The 17,181-nt window shown below is 35.9% G+C and overlaps 1 protein-coding gene across 3 annotated transcripts in view; it reads right to left on the bottom strand.

The window, feature by feature from the left end:
* SLC12A2 (solute carrier family 12 member 2) overlaps positions 1-17,181 on the bottom strand; it is a 68,739-nt gene that overhangs the window by 3,470 nt on the left and 48,088 nt on the right. For 2 of the 3 annotated variants that reach the window (XM_030467023.1, XM_030467025.1), the window contains 13 exons: positions 16,282-16,437; positions 14,337-14,436; positions 12,399-12,510; positions 10,233-10,373; positions 9,927-10,033; positions 8,047-8,126; positions 6,571-6,711; positions 5,719-5,766; positions 4,417-4,536; positions 4,124-4,235; positions 3,557-3,643; positions 1,367-1,502; positions 533-600 (listed from right to left, as the gene is read on the bottom strand). In XM_030467023.1, the coding sequence (XP_030322883.1) occupies positions 533-600; positions 1,367-1,502; positions 3,557-3,643; positions 4,124-4,235; positions 4,417-4,536; positions 5,719-5,766; positions 6,571-6,711; positions 8,047-8,126; positions 9,927-10,033; positions 10,233-10,373; positions 12,399-12,510; positions 14,337-14,436; positions 16,282-16,437 (1,408 nt within the window). The remainder of the gene's footprint in view (positions 1-532; positions 601-1,366; positions 1,503-3,556; positions 3,644-4,123; positions 4,236-4,416; positions 4,537-5,718; positions 5,767-6,570; positions 6,712-8,046; positions 8,127-9,926; positions 10,034-10,232; positions 10,374-12,398; positions 12,511-14,336; positions 14,437-16,281; positions 16,438-17,181) is intronic. The other variant, XM_030467024.1, reaches the window with a different exon arrangement.

Here is a 17,181-nt window from a genome sequence, read left to right as displayed (position 1 = left end):
CTTCTTTAGAAAAAAACCTGCAGTAAGTCTGTTTGCCATGCTCAAGTTCTACCTGTAGTACACTTCACAGAGATGCAAAGCAAAATCCCAAAGGAAAACACAGTGAAGAAACCTACAACCTGCATTACACTCATAATACACCAGAAACAATTAAGTGAATATACATCAGCAAGAGGTTGATCTAACTTTATCTAGAGAGATTTCCTACAAAAAGGAAAGGACAGACTTGATAGAGGGGAATAGTTGGCATACAGGAGTGGAAGGACTGTGAAAACACTGGGCCACACTACAAAATACACAGATAATCATCTGAAGCTGTGTATCAGAAGTACAAAACTACATAGGTCATTTTTTGTTCATCAGTACAGTAGCTCCACATTTGTAATCAATACTTTCAGCACTGAGGCATCCTTAAGTATTTCTCAACTTTATGCAGAGACATAGGTGTTCTATTAACCTGTATTTACATGTATTTATGCTTGAAATTACAGTTTTGTATCAATTAGGATAATAGTACAAAAAATTTACTTACATGACAATTATGTTAGCCATATTTGAATGTTCCTTCAGCAACTCATTTAGCCTAATCTGGCGGTATGTCTGAAATTAAAATTAAACTTGTTAGGAAGATATGTAACTAAAAGTTTGAAATAACCTTAAAAAGTTCATCTATTCAAGAAAAATGAAAAGCAATTATGATCAATTGGTGTGAGTGATTTATAGAAAACATGAATTTGCACCTCTGTTTGCCAACTTGTTCACTTTTCTGAAATACTTACATCTGCAAGTCTGGCAGAAAAGAAAGCCGTAAGCCTAAAAACATGCAAAGAAGTCATGGCCATGAAACCTAACTTCAAGATAGCTCCTCTAGTACTGGTTTCATCCCCCATACCTTCGGGAAGCAAGAGTCTCTTGTGCTCTCTTCAAGGTTCTTTTAAATGTATCCTATAAAAGCTTACAGTGAGCAGGTCTTATGGAAGCGAAGCCCTCTCTTCATTTGGTAAGCCTATCTCTATAATGGGCCTCCCATTTTTCACTATTTTTCGGTTTTACTTTAAATAACAAAGCAAAAAATGTTAGTTTTGTCCAAAACAAAGTCAACAAAAAGCTGAATATAGACTGCGTTATTCTAAATTAACTGCTGAAGTACTACAGGCAAGCTGTTTAAGCCCCACCAGACAGGATACGGAAAGACTTTTTTCTGTTGAAATCTCTAAATAGTTTTAGATGCTGCTTTCCATCACTTATTCATACAGAAAGCTATGGATGAGAAAGAATAAAAAGAATTAACTGTATGATATCACATCCATAAATGCAGTGGGAGAAGAACATTTAGCAACATTTAACGTAATACTCTAAAAAGAACCTTTGTTTTGTAAAGCTCAAGTTCATTATCTGTTATCCTCCATGGTTCATCCTCCTTCAATTTATCTGCAACTTCTTGTTCTTTATCATCTTCATGAAGTCGGAACGGCTCTATCATTTCTTCAAAAGCTGCAATACTGGAATGATTAAGTAAAAATCCACAGTAAAACAGGTAGAAGTCTAGATGTCAGCAGCAACTTTCACTGTGTCAGAAAGTACACTTTACTACCATGTAAAAACAAGGCAAACTGAAATTTTTTACTGCCAATTGCACACCAACTCTTTCTATACAGAGATCCAAAACTCACTGTGCCACTAAATATAAACCTTACTAATTTAAAAATCAAATCAAAACTGTTTTTGCTAGCATTTTACTATCATTGCAAGTTGAAGAGTACTACCTTAGAAAATGTATAGTAACTAACAATACCTTTTTCAAAATTAAATTTGAAAGAGAAGCTTAAGTGTCAGACTCAAAAACATTTAGATTTTGGCTTTGATATTTTTATTTTCCTAACTTTTAAGGTTAATAAGTTGGAGAGCCACATTCAAATGCATATAACAACAGCCATCTTTTCTATCTTCCCGTTACACTTGTTTGAATGTGAGGTTTTACCTTCAGTTTACTTGAACTTTAGCCAGAACTTTTCAAGAAAACCTTCTGAAGATCAAAGATACCTTAATTTCTTCTAGAAAGAACTTAAATTACCTTACTTTCACTACCTATTAGTTATATTCATTAGGATACTTGAACAGCAAACAAGACTGACGCAAGTTATGAAAGTAACTTGTCTTTGGAGAGCCCCTGGATATAAGATATGAGAAATATATGAAGATTTTTTAGCAGAACATACTAAAATGTATGCCTTACATCCAATGAAATAACTGTATTTTGATGACAAGGTGTGTCCAGTCTACTGTGGTGGCAAGTTACAGTGTGGAGATTTACAAACATTAAGGAATTCCTCCTAGACTATATTGTAATATCAGTGTATGTAACGGGTCAGCTTCCATACAAACCCTCCCCTCTTATGCCCTTTTTTCATACCCTTTGTGGTCTTTATTTAAGTTAGTCACCTTCATCAAAAAGGAAAAAAACCAAATGTTTTTGACTGAAAAAAAAAGAATAGTAACAATATTCTAATATCATTATGTTGCAGCATAGCAACCTTTAAAAATAAATCATTTTCCTTCACTTACTTTACAGCTATTTTTAATGCCAAGTGATGCTTCAGAAAGGTTTTGGATATATTGTGGAGTATGTATCCACAGAGACAGGAAAAATGTTCTCAGAAGAAATAACTTGTATATTATTACTGCTATGAAATGAAATTGTTTCTATATATTTCTACCATTTAACTTTTTTTTTTTTTTGCATAAATGCAGGCTTGTGCCAAGTTTAGGTTTTACAGTAGCATGCTCCCAGAAGAAAATACATCCAAAAGTAAAGCACGCATAACATTTCAGTTGCTTGATATATGCTATACATTTAGGAAAAATCAATTGAAAAGCAAAGTATAAAAAGTGCATATTAGCATTTGCTCTTTACTTAAGTTGAAAATGAGTATTTCCACACTTGCTTGACAGATCAAGTTATTTCAGGTACATGCACATCCATGTGGAAGATATTACTTCAACACAGTAAAGTACACTTGAAGGACAAGGAGAATAATTATTTTTAGATCTTCGACATTCTGTTATAAATTTATACTGGAAACCATCTACCATTAATACTTTTTAACATGAAAATCAGAAATGTTATATATATTATCATTCCTGTGTAAATTAAAAGTCCAAGCAAACTAAAAATAAACTTAAACAAAAAAAAAAAAGAAAAAGAAAAAATAGATCAGGGTATTTGAAGACCTAGCTTTGTTACATTTATAAATTAAGATTCCAAGTAAGATAAGGACCGTTTAAGTTTTTGAAAGAATTTACTGTTTTAAAGCTTGCTCCAGACTAGCTGGACTTTTAAAAATATTTATCTAAATTTAATATTACAGTGTAAGACAGATATATCTAAAAGTACAAAATTCTATGTTCCTGAATGTTGGAGTTCTTTAATTTCTGTGAAATACAGATCTCATAGGAACCACTCTATCAACACTGTAATACGGGAAAGAATAACACAGTTCAAATTCATAAAAGACATCAAGAATTCAAATATCTAGTTCAGGTTTTTGAGACTTACTTTTCTTTCTTTGGCTTAGTATTAATATCCCCAAGAACCATTATGTCCGAGAAGTCTATCCGAAATTTGCTGAGCAAAGTAGCCATCCTGTATCAAAAAAACAAGTCTTTATGCATGTTCAGACTTGTAATTATTTCACAGGTGAGCAAGTAAGTATTTGGCAATAAAGCCACCAAATTTAAGAGTTAAAAAGAAGCAACTTAAATGTGATAGGAAAAAAAAATAAAGCAAGCTGACCTGGTATACAGCTCTAAATCAACAACATGCTTGGGAGAAATAAGATTTAAAGCCATAAATCTGAAGGAAGAGCTCTCCCTTAAAGACAACCTCAAAATACTTGAAAAAGAAAATGTTGATGTCAGTTCTGCAGAAAAATTAGTTTAGTTTGAGGTGTCTCTTATCTAAAATAATCTAGCAGAAATTGAACTTTTTTTGGAGAAAGGGGATAGAATATGATTACACCTTAACCAAAGACCAACTGAAAGAAAGCTACAAGAAAGTCAAACTAATCTACTCTGTAATATGCTCTATTGGCATTTAACATTAAATTTTTGAAGGTAAACTTACGCTCTTCTGTCATGATCAATCCTGTTTATTTTTCCACCAATGAACACTCTGATTTTACAGTCTTTCCACTTCTTCTTGGTTGTAATAAGATATGGAATCAGTAGTGTCAAGCCTGCATTTTGACCAGAATTTGGAAATGATTCAGAATACACAACAGTGTGTTAAAGTTTAGTAGTACAAATTTATAATCTATATATGACCTGACCTGAAAGATAGCTATTAGCTATGAATTCAAAATTAATTGTGTTTTTTCTTTTAATTTTTGTTTCTGAAGTAAAAATAAAACACAGTACCTCCATCATCAAAGAGCCACCAGACATCAATATTGCTTTTGCCTTGTTTCTTCTGAAACTGAGTACTTGCATCAAGAAGTCTTTGGTCAGCCAAGTTTAAAGGAGATGGGCTCTTTGAATCTGGAAAAAGTATGTTGAAATTTCATTTTTGAAGCATTTTACCCTGAAACTCATCCAATACACTTCTTAGTATTTTTCAATATTCCTAGGTTTTAAGAAGAAGTTCTTTTTCCCCTCCAACCTGACTCTAAATTTGCATTGAATGGATATAAACTGAGATACATTTAGGAAGTCTGCAAACTCCTAGCTTCTGCTAAATATTTAAATCTCAAGGCCACTTAGCAGACATTTGACAAAACAAGGAACAATAATATTTTACTTATTTGAAACTATAGGAAAAAATAACCAATTTCCCATAATCAAAACCTCACTTTGAAGGAGTTCAACATTCATCTCAATCCCTTGTTTATTAGTTTTTAAACTGACTGTAGATTTGTGACTGATTTACAGTAATATGCTACTTCATTGCATACTGTGACTTCTTTCAAACTGTCATCTTCTGCTTCAAGATGTAATCTCACTTTCCATTATCAGAACACAACAGCTTCTTGCTGTTAAAATTATGGAGAAGATGCCAAAAAACTATATGCATCTTAGTTGAAGCAAATTTTTTGCTTAACTAAAAGAAGTCTGAAATATACCAGGGAGTGAAAATGCCCAATTCAACTCTCAAAATTCTGTTTATTTGAAAATATTTCACATTCTTTCAGCTGCTAATTTCAGGCTATATTATACCTTAATTTGCAAGCTATTCAACAATTCCAAATAACAGAGCAAGAACTACAGCTCTAGGAGATCTAAACAGACTGACAGGGCACTTCTCTTATTCCATTAGGTAGTATTTCCCTTACAGACATGTATCTGAGATACAGAAAAATAAGCAGGCTTCTGAACACATTTCAAATGTGTGTATACTTAAGAATGTAAGTTTAAAAAATTTGTATTTACATATATAAATATATACAGCATTCCTATCTTAAGATACATGCACGATCTTTCCTCAGATGCAACTTGTTTTAGGAACTTCCACAAAACTGGATTTTTGCAGTCTAGTCCCTGAAGACGAAGCACCTTCCAAAGCAGATATGAAGAAACAAATTAACCTTGCATGGCTGGTGTTTTCCCCTCTCTCTTATATATATATGTATATACATACATATATATATTTCGAAAGGAGTACAAAAGGAAAACTGAAATTAACAATGAAAAAATGATTCAACAAAAAAGGTGGAAAATGCCTGCCTTTTTTCAACAGTGGCTGTGTTGTAGTCTTTCCATCCTCGTCCTCCTCTGGAAGATTTTTAAAGATACAAAATAAAATGTTAATTTCGTCTGTAGTGTTAATGAAAACACTACCAGTGTTTATCGGAAAAAAACCCCAAAAAACAAACCCAAGCAAAAAAGCCAAATCAAAACCAAACAGAAAATAAAGAAATACTGATGTAGATTGAAATGAATTTTCATACAAAGAAAAGCACAAAAATGCTGTCTACAAAGTCCCGAGATTAATGGTACTTAGAAAGAAAAAAGAATCAAATTGAAAAGAAATTCTTATTGGTACTTAGAAAGAAAAAAGGAACTAAACTGAAAAGAAATTCTTTTTCTTAGGAAGAAAAAGAATCAAGTTTCACTTAACTATTCACTCCAAGATTTTACTTTAAAAAGAAGAGGAAAGTTCGTTGTCATGTGAAATTATTCTGAATTATCTGTGTCTGTTTAACATCCATATAATATCTAGTCTGAGGTGAATAAATAGATTTACTAATAAATTAATAGTAAGTAATAAACTTATCAGCCCTCAAATCACATGTAATTCTCAAAGCAATTTTTAATGCCTGCCAAACTCATTAACAAAATGCACTGTAAGTCATTGTCTAACACCTATTTTCCTTCGGGGATTACATGTGAAAAATTTACTTACTGGTAAGCATGAAACTTAAGTGATTAGACATCAATGGCTAGAAAATCATGACACACTTTTGTTCCACAGACACAAAAATCCTTTAAATAACCCCTTGGAAAGAGAAACTTAGAAGAGGGATTGGAGAGACTGAAAGTGAGAACTCAAGATTTCTTTGCTAACTAGCAAGTTACCTTTATGCAAAGCAGAAGTTCTTTCACTAGATGATGGAGCAAAAGCTATAGAAGTGTCTGTCTCAGTCTTCTTGCTGTAATCCACTTTTACTATGACATCCTTGGCACATGGAGATTTTTCTTGGGATGACAGTAACTCTTCTTTGAGAAAGCAAAAAAAGATATTATAAATGACTGAATTTTTCCATATGGTATCAACAGAGGTATGTGACTACACTGACATGGCTGACAGTTAAACTGCACTGCAACTGTTATGCTTTGGAAAATGGGGTGGGGGTGAGGATGGATGGATGAGATCCTTTATGAACTGCTTTACAAAGAGGCTCCTCCTCTGAGCAGAGCTGTAATTTTCTGCTAATTCTTTCTGAGATTTTAGGTGTTGATTGCAGTACCAGAGGCTAAACATAAATGAAAGCCAGCTGAAACTGAGGTACAACCAGAAGGAAAAAACATTACTTGTTGGAACATTTTCCATTATAACTCCAAGAGGAAGATGAGCTTCAGACAAGGCCTAGACCAAGTATGCCTCACAGCCATTTTTTTTTTTACACATTTAGCTTCAATGGAACTACTTGGTAGCTATCAGATTTAAGCAAACAGTCCCCAGTGGATACTTAGACTCTTCTGACCCCTTGGTGTTAAAATTTCCCAGTCTTCTAAGCAGTTCTGTTTTTATCACTCCTTGTTGTTTCTCATACTCTGCTGCCCTCTCACACACAGTGACAGGCTCTGCCTCTGTCCAAACCCTAAGACACCCATGTTTCCACTGAAAGAACAACCCCCCCCTCCCTTCTGCAGGATGCCCCCTTTACAAAGCTTGTGTCACAAGCATTATTCCTCCTTGTAACAACGTTGTGTGGAGCAAATTACAAACAAATTAGACGTTATCATTTCAGTAAACAGTTGCCACCAAAGCTGACAGGCTCCATTCATTATTCTGCCTGAAATTTGACTAAAATTATACCATTCCGCTTAAGGCCGCTACCTACAAAGAATAACCAAGTCTTCTACACTGAAAACAGAAAAACCTTCCAAACTTGAGACAAATTACTTCTGAGGTTGCTAAGCTGGTGTCTGTTGGAGTTGGCAACTCACACCAGACCCGTAACACTCTTGGAGAATATAACATCTGTTCTGAATTTTAATTATTTCTAGACCTGGGTCCCAAATATTTGACACCACTTTGGTAACCTTTTCAAATTTTTTCCAGTAAAACAGTAAATTCTTGGAAAGCAACTATATAGAGCTTTGAAGTAGAGAAATCTGAAACACACAGAAAGCCAAGTTCTGTTGCTGAACATGGGTTAATCATATTTTACATTTCAGACTTGTTAATTTCAGTGATTTTTAATCTACTGGAGGAGTGGTGTTTTGCTTTTTTGGGTTTTTAGTAACTTACCTCCACTTGATATTTTCAGAAAGCAGATATTAAAAGAGAATTAAAACAGGTCTTCACCAGATGAATTTAAATCTTACCTTGGCCCTGAAGGTGAGAAATGTCCAGGCCTTCCTTTAAACGGATTACAACTACACCATACTGAATATCAAAGGCATCACTAAACAAAGCAACAAATTAAAATATATTTTACAACCATTTCTTATGCAAAGCAACTACTTCACACACTCTCTTTCAACAAATCCCAGAGATTAAACACTAACATGAAAACTCCCAATTCTGTGTTAAAATTTCAGTTTCAATCCAAGTATCAACTGTACCAATTAAATGAATGTCATAGCCTGAAAAGCAACGCATAGGAAGGATATCTATTCCCTCTCCTCCCTGTCTTCCCTTTGTAAACAGTGAATAAATAAAAGCAAAATGAAGAGGTTAAGTCAAGCTTTTCCAAAACATCTGGGTATGAAGAAACCCTATGTAGTTGTAATTTAGAATCAAATTAGCTACATTTACCTACAGTGTGCCTATTTACATTAAATCTGATGGGAAAGGAACTATGTGCTTCAAAAAATAAAGCGGGAAGACTTTCTTTAACAAGCTTGTTCCTATGAACAAGCAAAATGGTTGAATAACTGGCTGAGTAAAAGTGGAGTATAATGAAGAACAAAAGAAAACACAAGGTAAGAGAAAAAAATTAACCATATCATACAGATTGCAGTAGTGATTAATCATCAGTCCTTTAAATGCAAATTCCTCCTCACAAACAACAACTATTCAGAGAATTCCTTCCCCACATCATTTCCACAGACATAAATTCCTCAGGATTTTGCTCATTAAACGCTTCTGCTCAGAAGCAGTAAGACTTGATTAGGTATGCTCAAAGCATCAACATATTCTACAATAAATGCAAGAAAAATTGCAGTTGATTTAAGAAAAAAAAGTTTGTTCATTAGTAAATATTTTAAATTCATTGTTTAATTTGCTAAATCTACGCCGTTTAGATATGTTTCTATTGTGTGCCTCAGAAACCTTCAGTTTCCATAAATTTTCTAGAAATATGCTTGGCTTCATTGTCACTACCTTCTTGAGGTTTCTCTTCCGTGCAACTATTGGCCGTGACAGATCTTTCAGCATAAATCAGTAAAAAAATAAAATAGGAAAAAAAGAAAAACCAAGAACTAAACAATGTTTCCTTGTATTTCACCATAGTTGGTGCTCCTGCTTTCCTCCTAAGGACCTAGGGGAGTAGGAGGGTGCAACTTTTTCCTTTTCTAATCTGTGCCTGTAATTCCCCAGTTTCTTTTTTAAAGTTTAAACATAAAACATAAACAGCACATAAGGGAAACAAAAATGCCTTTGTGTAAGTGCAAGAAGCAAATTTTGGTTTTCTTAAATGTTTGTAGCACAAGTTATTTTATTAAATTTTTGATCCATAAACCAGACTGGATTTCGGGACTGTCAAATTATACTGGGATTTCCTTTTCCATCTTTTTGGCTACTGTATTGCTTTAGGTATCAGTACTGTGTATCTTGTAAAATAATTTTTTATATGACAGCAAGGGTTAATGAGGACAGAACTTCAGCAAAGAACTGATTCAGTCACCACACTTTTTTCAGTACAGAAGTAGGAAAACCCTGGTTTCAACAGAAACTGTATTTTAAATAATTCACATACAACACCAGTTCTATCTCTAAAATACAGTACCTCTTAAGCCTCAGACCACTGCCACAGCTCTTTCTATATGCCGAAAGGGTTATTAAATAGGAATCTAACCTGCTTAAACCAGAAAGACTTGCTTATTAATTTCCACATCAGACATGGCATTGAACACTTCTGGATCATCAATAAGGAAAATCTGAATCTACCTGAAAGAGATTTCATGCAACTAAGATGTACCTGACTTAGTACATAATGTATTGGAATGGAACATAAGAGCTGCACTTCTTATTTTCTACTTACTGGAATAAATTGATATAGGTTTCAACGTCTCTCATGTCACCTTGGTTCCAGTTTTTCTTAAATCCAACAACAAGGGTGTTAGGTCTCATTCTACCCAGACCAGCAGCCTAAGAACAAGTAACATTTTTAAAAAAACATGTTAAGGAATCAACATAGGTTCTAGTATTTTCTTAAGCAGGAAACACAGACTTCTTTGCCAGTTTTAAGATGAATTTGCAAAGCAAAAATACTTTGAAGTACAAATCCACTTTTGATTTTGATGTTGCTCTTCACTTTGGTGTACACCTAGTTAAGAGAAAGGTGTACCTGCATTAAGTATTGTCCTCCATCCCTCAAGTCTTCTGCATGCACTGGTGCATAAAAAGCCTTCATCTTGTTTTTTATTAGCCATCGCTGATATTTAGCCAAATCAGTTGACAGTTCCTTTATGGCTTGCCTCCGAGGACCCTTTCAAAATAAGGAAATAAATCGAGATCAGGGAGACTAAATTATGAGTAGTAATAAAGCCTCCCTTCCTTTTTTTTTGAAGTTCACTCCCAGAATCAAATTCAGACTTGAAAGAAACTCAACACATGCTTACACACTATCACAAAATCCTGAAACAACAAAATACCAGGCATTCAGCAGCAAAGAGTGGACCAGGTTCTTATTTTTAGTAAGAAGGTTTTTGCCATCTTGCTCCTGCAGTGCACAACCCACTCCCCCAATAGATGGCTCAAGCTTATCCTCCAAAGCATAATGCAGTTTTAAAAGGAAAGGACTTTGTAATGAGACAGAAGATATAGGATGGCTTTACGGGAGTATTTGTTTCAAGCTGTACAAGTGTGCCTCTGTGTGTACACAACTGTAATTAGAAAGCTTTGTCCCAGTAGTGTCACTTCTTCAGTTTTATGTTGCAGTCAAAGTAATCTCCTCTTTAAATACTTTCTTTTTATTACTTCAATCATGGTGTTACCCTCCCAGACACCGAAATGCAGAATACACATTAAGGTATTATCAGGAATACAGTATCCCAGTTTTTGCAAAATGATACAGACTCTGACCAAATGGTTGAGAGTTAGTGAAAAATAAGGTCATGTCAAATCTTTTATGAAAACAATTGTACACAGAGATAGCATACACTCCTAGAAAAATCTCTTGTCAGAATTCCTTTCCTACAAGAAGTATAGCACACCTCATTTTTTTCAGAACAGCCCGACTTTGAGAAACCCTAATTCCATACTACTTGTCTAAGATTACTCTGTTTCTGTCACTAAATTTTAAAGTTTGTATAGAAAAAGATTAGAGAATTAAAAGTTCTCAAGGAAAAGTGGCTTAACAAATGCATGTTCTGTGGGTTGCATTAACTGGATTTGCTCTTACCTGTTCATTAGATCAGAAGCAAGTCATATTTATAGTGCACTGAATTTAAACACATTTAAGAGTAATCAATGCGTCTCTTTAAAGTTACACTTGCTTAAATGTTATTCGTGATGTGACATATAAAGTTTGGCCTTAAAATATGAAGCTAAACTGCACTATCCCAATAGGTCAAAATGTATTTACCAATGTTTATCAGAGATGCAGCAGCCTCTGTAGCTAAGTGAAGTTTTGGTACAGATCGCAGTGTGAAAGCCCCCTTTTATTATAGTTAAGGCAAATCAAGACAAGCATAACTTTGAAGAATGGTTACTCAAAATTTGCTTCTTTCCCTGCCACCACAAAACCTCTATGGGTCTGTCAAAGAAGATAGTTACTTTTTTTAAAAGTAGTAATAATAGCTGAAATTATGCCCTTGCAGAACAGCTCTCACACACCCCCAACCACAGAAAGACCCACATGTTATATATCCTGATAAAAAACAGAAATGGAAGGAACAGGAAAGGAAACACTTGTCCACATTACTGTTTAACCTGTCAATGGAATGAATCTGTTAATTGAAGGAATCAAAAAACTACCTGAATGGGTAAAAACAATTTTTAACTACTGGCTAAATTGATACTGGATTTACTGCTCAAGAAATTTTATTTTAAGAAACATACACAGGAATCATCAATCTCCCAGAACCAGTAACACTGAGAGGAAACACAGCTGCATACTGCTCATCATGTTGACCAGCTGCTCCGTCCAAAGCATAGAAGTCCATAAGACTGTATTAACACAAGGACAGAAAGAGCCCCAGGCTGTAATCCAATGTTCACTTCTACAAAGTTTCCCCAGCATTTAAGCACACAATGATCAAAGGCATTAATTTTGCAAAGTTTTCCCTGCAGTATAACTAATTGGAATAATGGCAACCTATACATAAATGAATCCTACCAATAAATGTCTTTCTGCATTTCTAATGTCTAATGATGCTTTCCTTAAAAAATTAACAAAAAACCTACACACAAACAAGAACCACAAACAAAAAGCAAACGGGTTAAAACAAAACAAAACAAAATAAAAATGAACAAATGAGGTAACTTTAAAGTAAAGATAGCATATACTTACCATATGTACGTGGCCACAGATCATCAAGCCCACATTCTTGGTGAAAGCATGGACAAGGTGAAGCAAAGCTGGACGTGCATTTGGAGCACCTGTCATAATTAAGCACTGAGGTCTACAGTTGTGAATAGATGAGGACAAGAAAAAAAAGGCAGGAATTAATTTCATTTGGAGTTGCGGTGTTTTTTTATTAACATAAGGAAGTTTCTTCTAAATTGACGACAAGAACACAATAGTCATTGAATAGGTAGTAACTTCATCTAGTTTTACAAGTCATGTTGAATTAAGACCAATTTCTCTACAACTGTCAACAGACCTATGATTGATTCCAAACTTACTAAACCTACTAAATCTGAAAATTTAAATGTTCAAAAAAATCATGATTTCAGAAAAGACTAGGTCTAAGGCACTAGTTTCTTTCCTTACTTGTAAAGCACATCACTTTGCTTTTTCTAGCTTGAATTCTTCTGTGCCCAACAGAAAACCAGGACAATCTGCTTATTTTTAAATAATTACCATTTAGGAGGCAGACCTAAACAACTGCAAGCAAGTAACGTTACTCCAGACAGATTTCTAACCAGTTTCAAAAGATAGAGTTCAGACTTCAGAATTCATCTCAGCAGGTAATATTTTGTGTCATAAAAAAATCACCTAAAGTCATCTGTCTCAATCTGTACAGCAGCTCCACGTTAGTTTTCCTTATTAGAATCACTGAGTAGAATCACAAAACCATTTAGGTTGGAAAAGACCCTTAGTATCATCTAGTATAACTGTAAACCTAATCATCACTAAACTATGTCCTCAAGCACCATGTCTACACATCTTTTAAATACCTCCAGAGATGGTGACTCAATCACCTCCATGGCCAGACTGTTCCAGTGTTTGATAGCCTTTTCAAATAAGTTTCTTCTAATACCCAATTAGAAACTTCTCTGGCATAACTTGAGGCCAGTTTCTTGTGTCCTATTGCTTGTTACTTGGGAAAAGAGACCAGCACCCACATTGCTACAACCTTCCACTACCTCAGGTCTCACCTCAGCCTTCTTTCCTCCATAAACTACATAACCCAGATCTCTCAGCTGCCCCTCCTGAGGCTTGTTCTCTAGACCCTTCACCAGCTTTGCTGCCCTTCTCTGGACTTGCTCTAGTATCTCAATGTTTTTCTTGTAGTTGGGGGCCCAAAACTAAAACCAGTATTTGATGTGTGGCCTCACAAGTGCCAAGTACAGGGGGGCAGTTACTTCCCTGGTCCCGCTGGCCACACTATTTCTGATACAAGCCAGGATTCTTCTTGGCCATCTCAGCACACTGCTGGCTCACATTCAGCTGGCTGTCAACCTAGCTCTTTTTCTACCACACAGTTTTCCAGTCACTCTTCCCCAAGCCTCCAGCATTGCCTAGTATGTGACCCAAGTGCAAGACTCAACATTTGGCCTTGCTGAACCTCATCCAACTGGTCTTGGCCCATCCACCCAGTCTGTCCAGATCCCGCTGCAGAGTTTTCCTACCCTCAAGCAAACCAACACTCCCTCCCGACTTGGTGTTGTCTGCAACACCAAGCGCACATTATAAGTAGGTAAGTAAATTAGTGAATAAATAAATAAATAAATATATATTTAACTGCTCTGTTCAGTACATAACTCAAAACATTTTTTGCCATGGGCTAGAAACCAATATCAGACCCAAAATAGTTCTCTCAAAGCCACCGTGCTTGAAACTGGCTTACATTATGATAATAATCCAAATAAGTACTAAGGAAGTTTAAAACTGGGAAAGCTATATTCTTGTTTCCCAAGCAAAAGAACTGAATCACTTCCAATTCAATCCTATAAACATACATATTTAATACACATTTAATGGAAACAATGATAGCAAGCTCTGTGACAGTAACCTACTGAATACATAGAAGTCATTTCCTGTATTTTTAGTATTAACTATTACCTGAAGTTCTTCACATGATCTTCCACTCCTGAGAGCCGAATAGAATGCTGTAAAGCATTCAAGTAAGTCAAAGCTTGAGTTGAGGATCCCCAGTTCACATCTGTTGGAAGATTTGAAGTTCAAATATTTTATTTAAAACTGCTCACTAATGAGAGCTGAATACCAGCTGAAAACACAGAATATTTAAGTGACATTCTGATACATTCTACTACTAGTCAGATCCTACAAATAAACAAGCAATTCTATTTAAAGGTAAGACATCTACAGAAGTTTTAGAAAACAGTTTGATCTTTTAAAATTACAGGAAGAAAGAACTGGGGGTGGGTTTTTTTTCCCTAAGATTTCATAGACTGTGACAACTTCAGAGTAAAAAAATCAACACTTCAGAAAAAATGCTGTGCTTGGTTAGTTCATATCACTGCAAAGGTAAAATTAATCTCAAAATATTGTAAAAAGAAAGTGAAATACTTTCACTGGAAAATTCAGAAATTAAACAGTTTCTTGTAGACTAATATTTTTATAGGGAAATGAAAGACACCAGTATCCTCCCTCTTTGTTCCCACATACATCTTTTGATACCTTCAATTAATTTATCATCCAAGTACTTAATAATCCTCACAGCCCACAGTGATAGGTATTTCCTTATCTTCAACTTCAGGCACACATATTAGTTCAGTTTTTCACTATCTTGAACTTACGATCATACAGTGCCCTTAGAAGAAGGAGGAAAGTGTATCATAGAATCATAGAATTGGCTGGGTTGGAAGGGACCTCAGAGATCAAGTCCAACCCTTAATCCACTACCACTGCAGTTACTAGACCATGGCACTGAGTGCCACATCCAGTCTCTTTTTAAATATCTCCAGGGATGGAGAATCCACTACTTCCCGGGGCAGCCCATTCCAATGTCTGATCACCCTCTCGGTAAAGAAATTCTTTCTAATACCCAACCTAAACCTCCCCCAGCACAACTTAAGACCATGCCCTCTTGTCTTGCTGAGAGTTGCCTGGGAAAAGAGACCAACCCCCACTTGGCTACAACCTCCTTTCAGGTAGTTGTAGAGAGTCATGAGGTCTCCCCTGAGCCGCCTCTTCTCCAGGCTGAACAGCCCCAGCTCTCTCAGCCTTTCCTCATAGGATCTGTGCTTGAGTCCCTTCATCAGCCTTGTTGCCCTCCTTTGGACCTGCTCCAGGAACTCGATATCCCTCCTAAACCGAGGGGCCCAGAACTGGACACAGTACTCGAGGTGTGGCCTCACCAGCACTGAGGATAGGGGCAGAATCCCTTCCTTGGACCTCCTGGCCATGCTGTTCCTGATACAGGCCAGGATGCCATTGGCCTTCTTGGCTACCTGGGCACACTGTTGGCTCATGTTCAGCTTCCTGTCAATCCAGACTCCAAGGTCCCTTTCTGCCTGGCTGCTCTCCAACCACTCTGTCCCCAGCCTGTAGCGCTGCATGGGGTTGTTGTGGCCAAAGTGCAGGACCCAGCACTCGGACGTGTTGAACCTCATCCCATTGGAATCAGCCCAACTCTCCAGTCTGTCCAGGTCCCTCTGCAGAGCCCTCCTGCCTTCCAGCTGATCCACACTTCCCCCCAGCTTAGTGTCATCTGCAAATTTGCTGATGATGGACTCAATCCCCTCATCTAAATCATCAATAAAGATATTAAATAGAACTGGGCCCAACACTGATGGGGTATCAATAGCCGTTTGTAGCTATAGGGATGGTCTTACTGAAAAAACAACCCAAGCTCTTTCCCAAGCAATTTTTCCTCCAGTTTTCATTCAAATGTTTATGCCTAGGTGCAAGGCATGCATTTCAATTAATCAGGAGCATAAGGGAAAACAGTAGAGACAGTAGAGGCATGATTACATTTCACTGCAACTAAAAAGCCTGAAGCCAAGTTTTGAACAAGTCAGGCAAACAGAAACTAAGTACATACCTGGTTTCTTGTAAGTGACATAAATGTAAAGTCCAAGGACTATGACGTATGTTAGAAGTGCTGCCCACCAATTAATGACAAACATCACAATGCAGCATAAAATAGCTCCAACAAGAGAAATCCACATATTGTAGTATTTAAAAGCAGGCCGCCAACCTAGTCAAAATATAATTTGGAGAAAATTAATTTAATCACTACTCCAAGAGAAGGAAAGCACTATTCCCCTTTTCCTTCCCTACTGTTCTGCTTAATTTTTAATGTGAATGGGTCACAGTTTCACTAATGTACAAAGTAAGGACTTCAGCACATTTGTGCTTTCAATTTTCCAATACCTTTCAAATGAATTTGTATCTTACTAACATAGGTATGTAAATATTCCTTGTTTTGCCCTCTTTTTCACCTGTCTCAGAAGAAAAGTTTGAGAATGCTTGTGCCAGTTTGACTGCTGAATGGGGCTAAAGGAACTTCTCAACTTTTCACAATAGCTTACCTGACAACTGATTTTTATTTTCAAAGGTCTATATTCTCAAAAGTATAACAAGAATGACCAGCCTGAGAATCACTCTGTTGTATACTACTGTTACTAGTTGTGTGTTTTAACTATATTCACATGGCCAGATGTTTTTATCATATGAAAAGGACAGACATATCCGGGTACAACTTGAATATCAAATTATCGGACTGTCACTATTTTAATATTCTGATTTATCACAAGTTTGTCCAAAATCAAGTAAATACATATACACACCCCCAATTAACACACCCAAGGTTAACAAATGCATTGGACATAAAGCTGATGTGCAAAGATAGTTACGTACGTGCTCTGGCAAAGTAAAATTACCTACCAGTTCAGCAACTTAGGAAGCTTTTACGGTCATTATTTCAGTGAAAATGTGAATG

The sequence above is a fragment of the Calypte anna genome, chromosome Z, assembly GCF_003957555.1.
Source record: "Calypte anna isolate BGI_N300 chromosome Z, bCalAnn1_v1.p, whole genome shotgun sequence".
Taxonomy (NCBI): Eukaryota; Metazoa; Chordata; class Aves; order Apodiformes; family Trochilidae; genus Calypte; species Calypte anna.
Note: the sequence above shows the minus strand (reverse complement) of the source record. Positions and strands in the feature narration are given on the sequence as shown.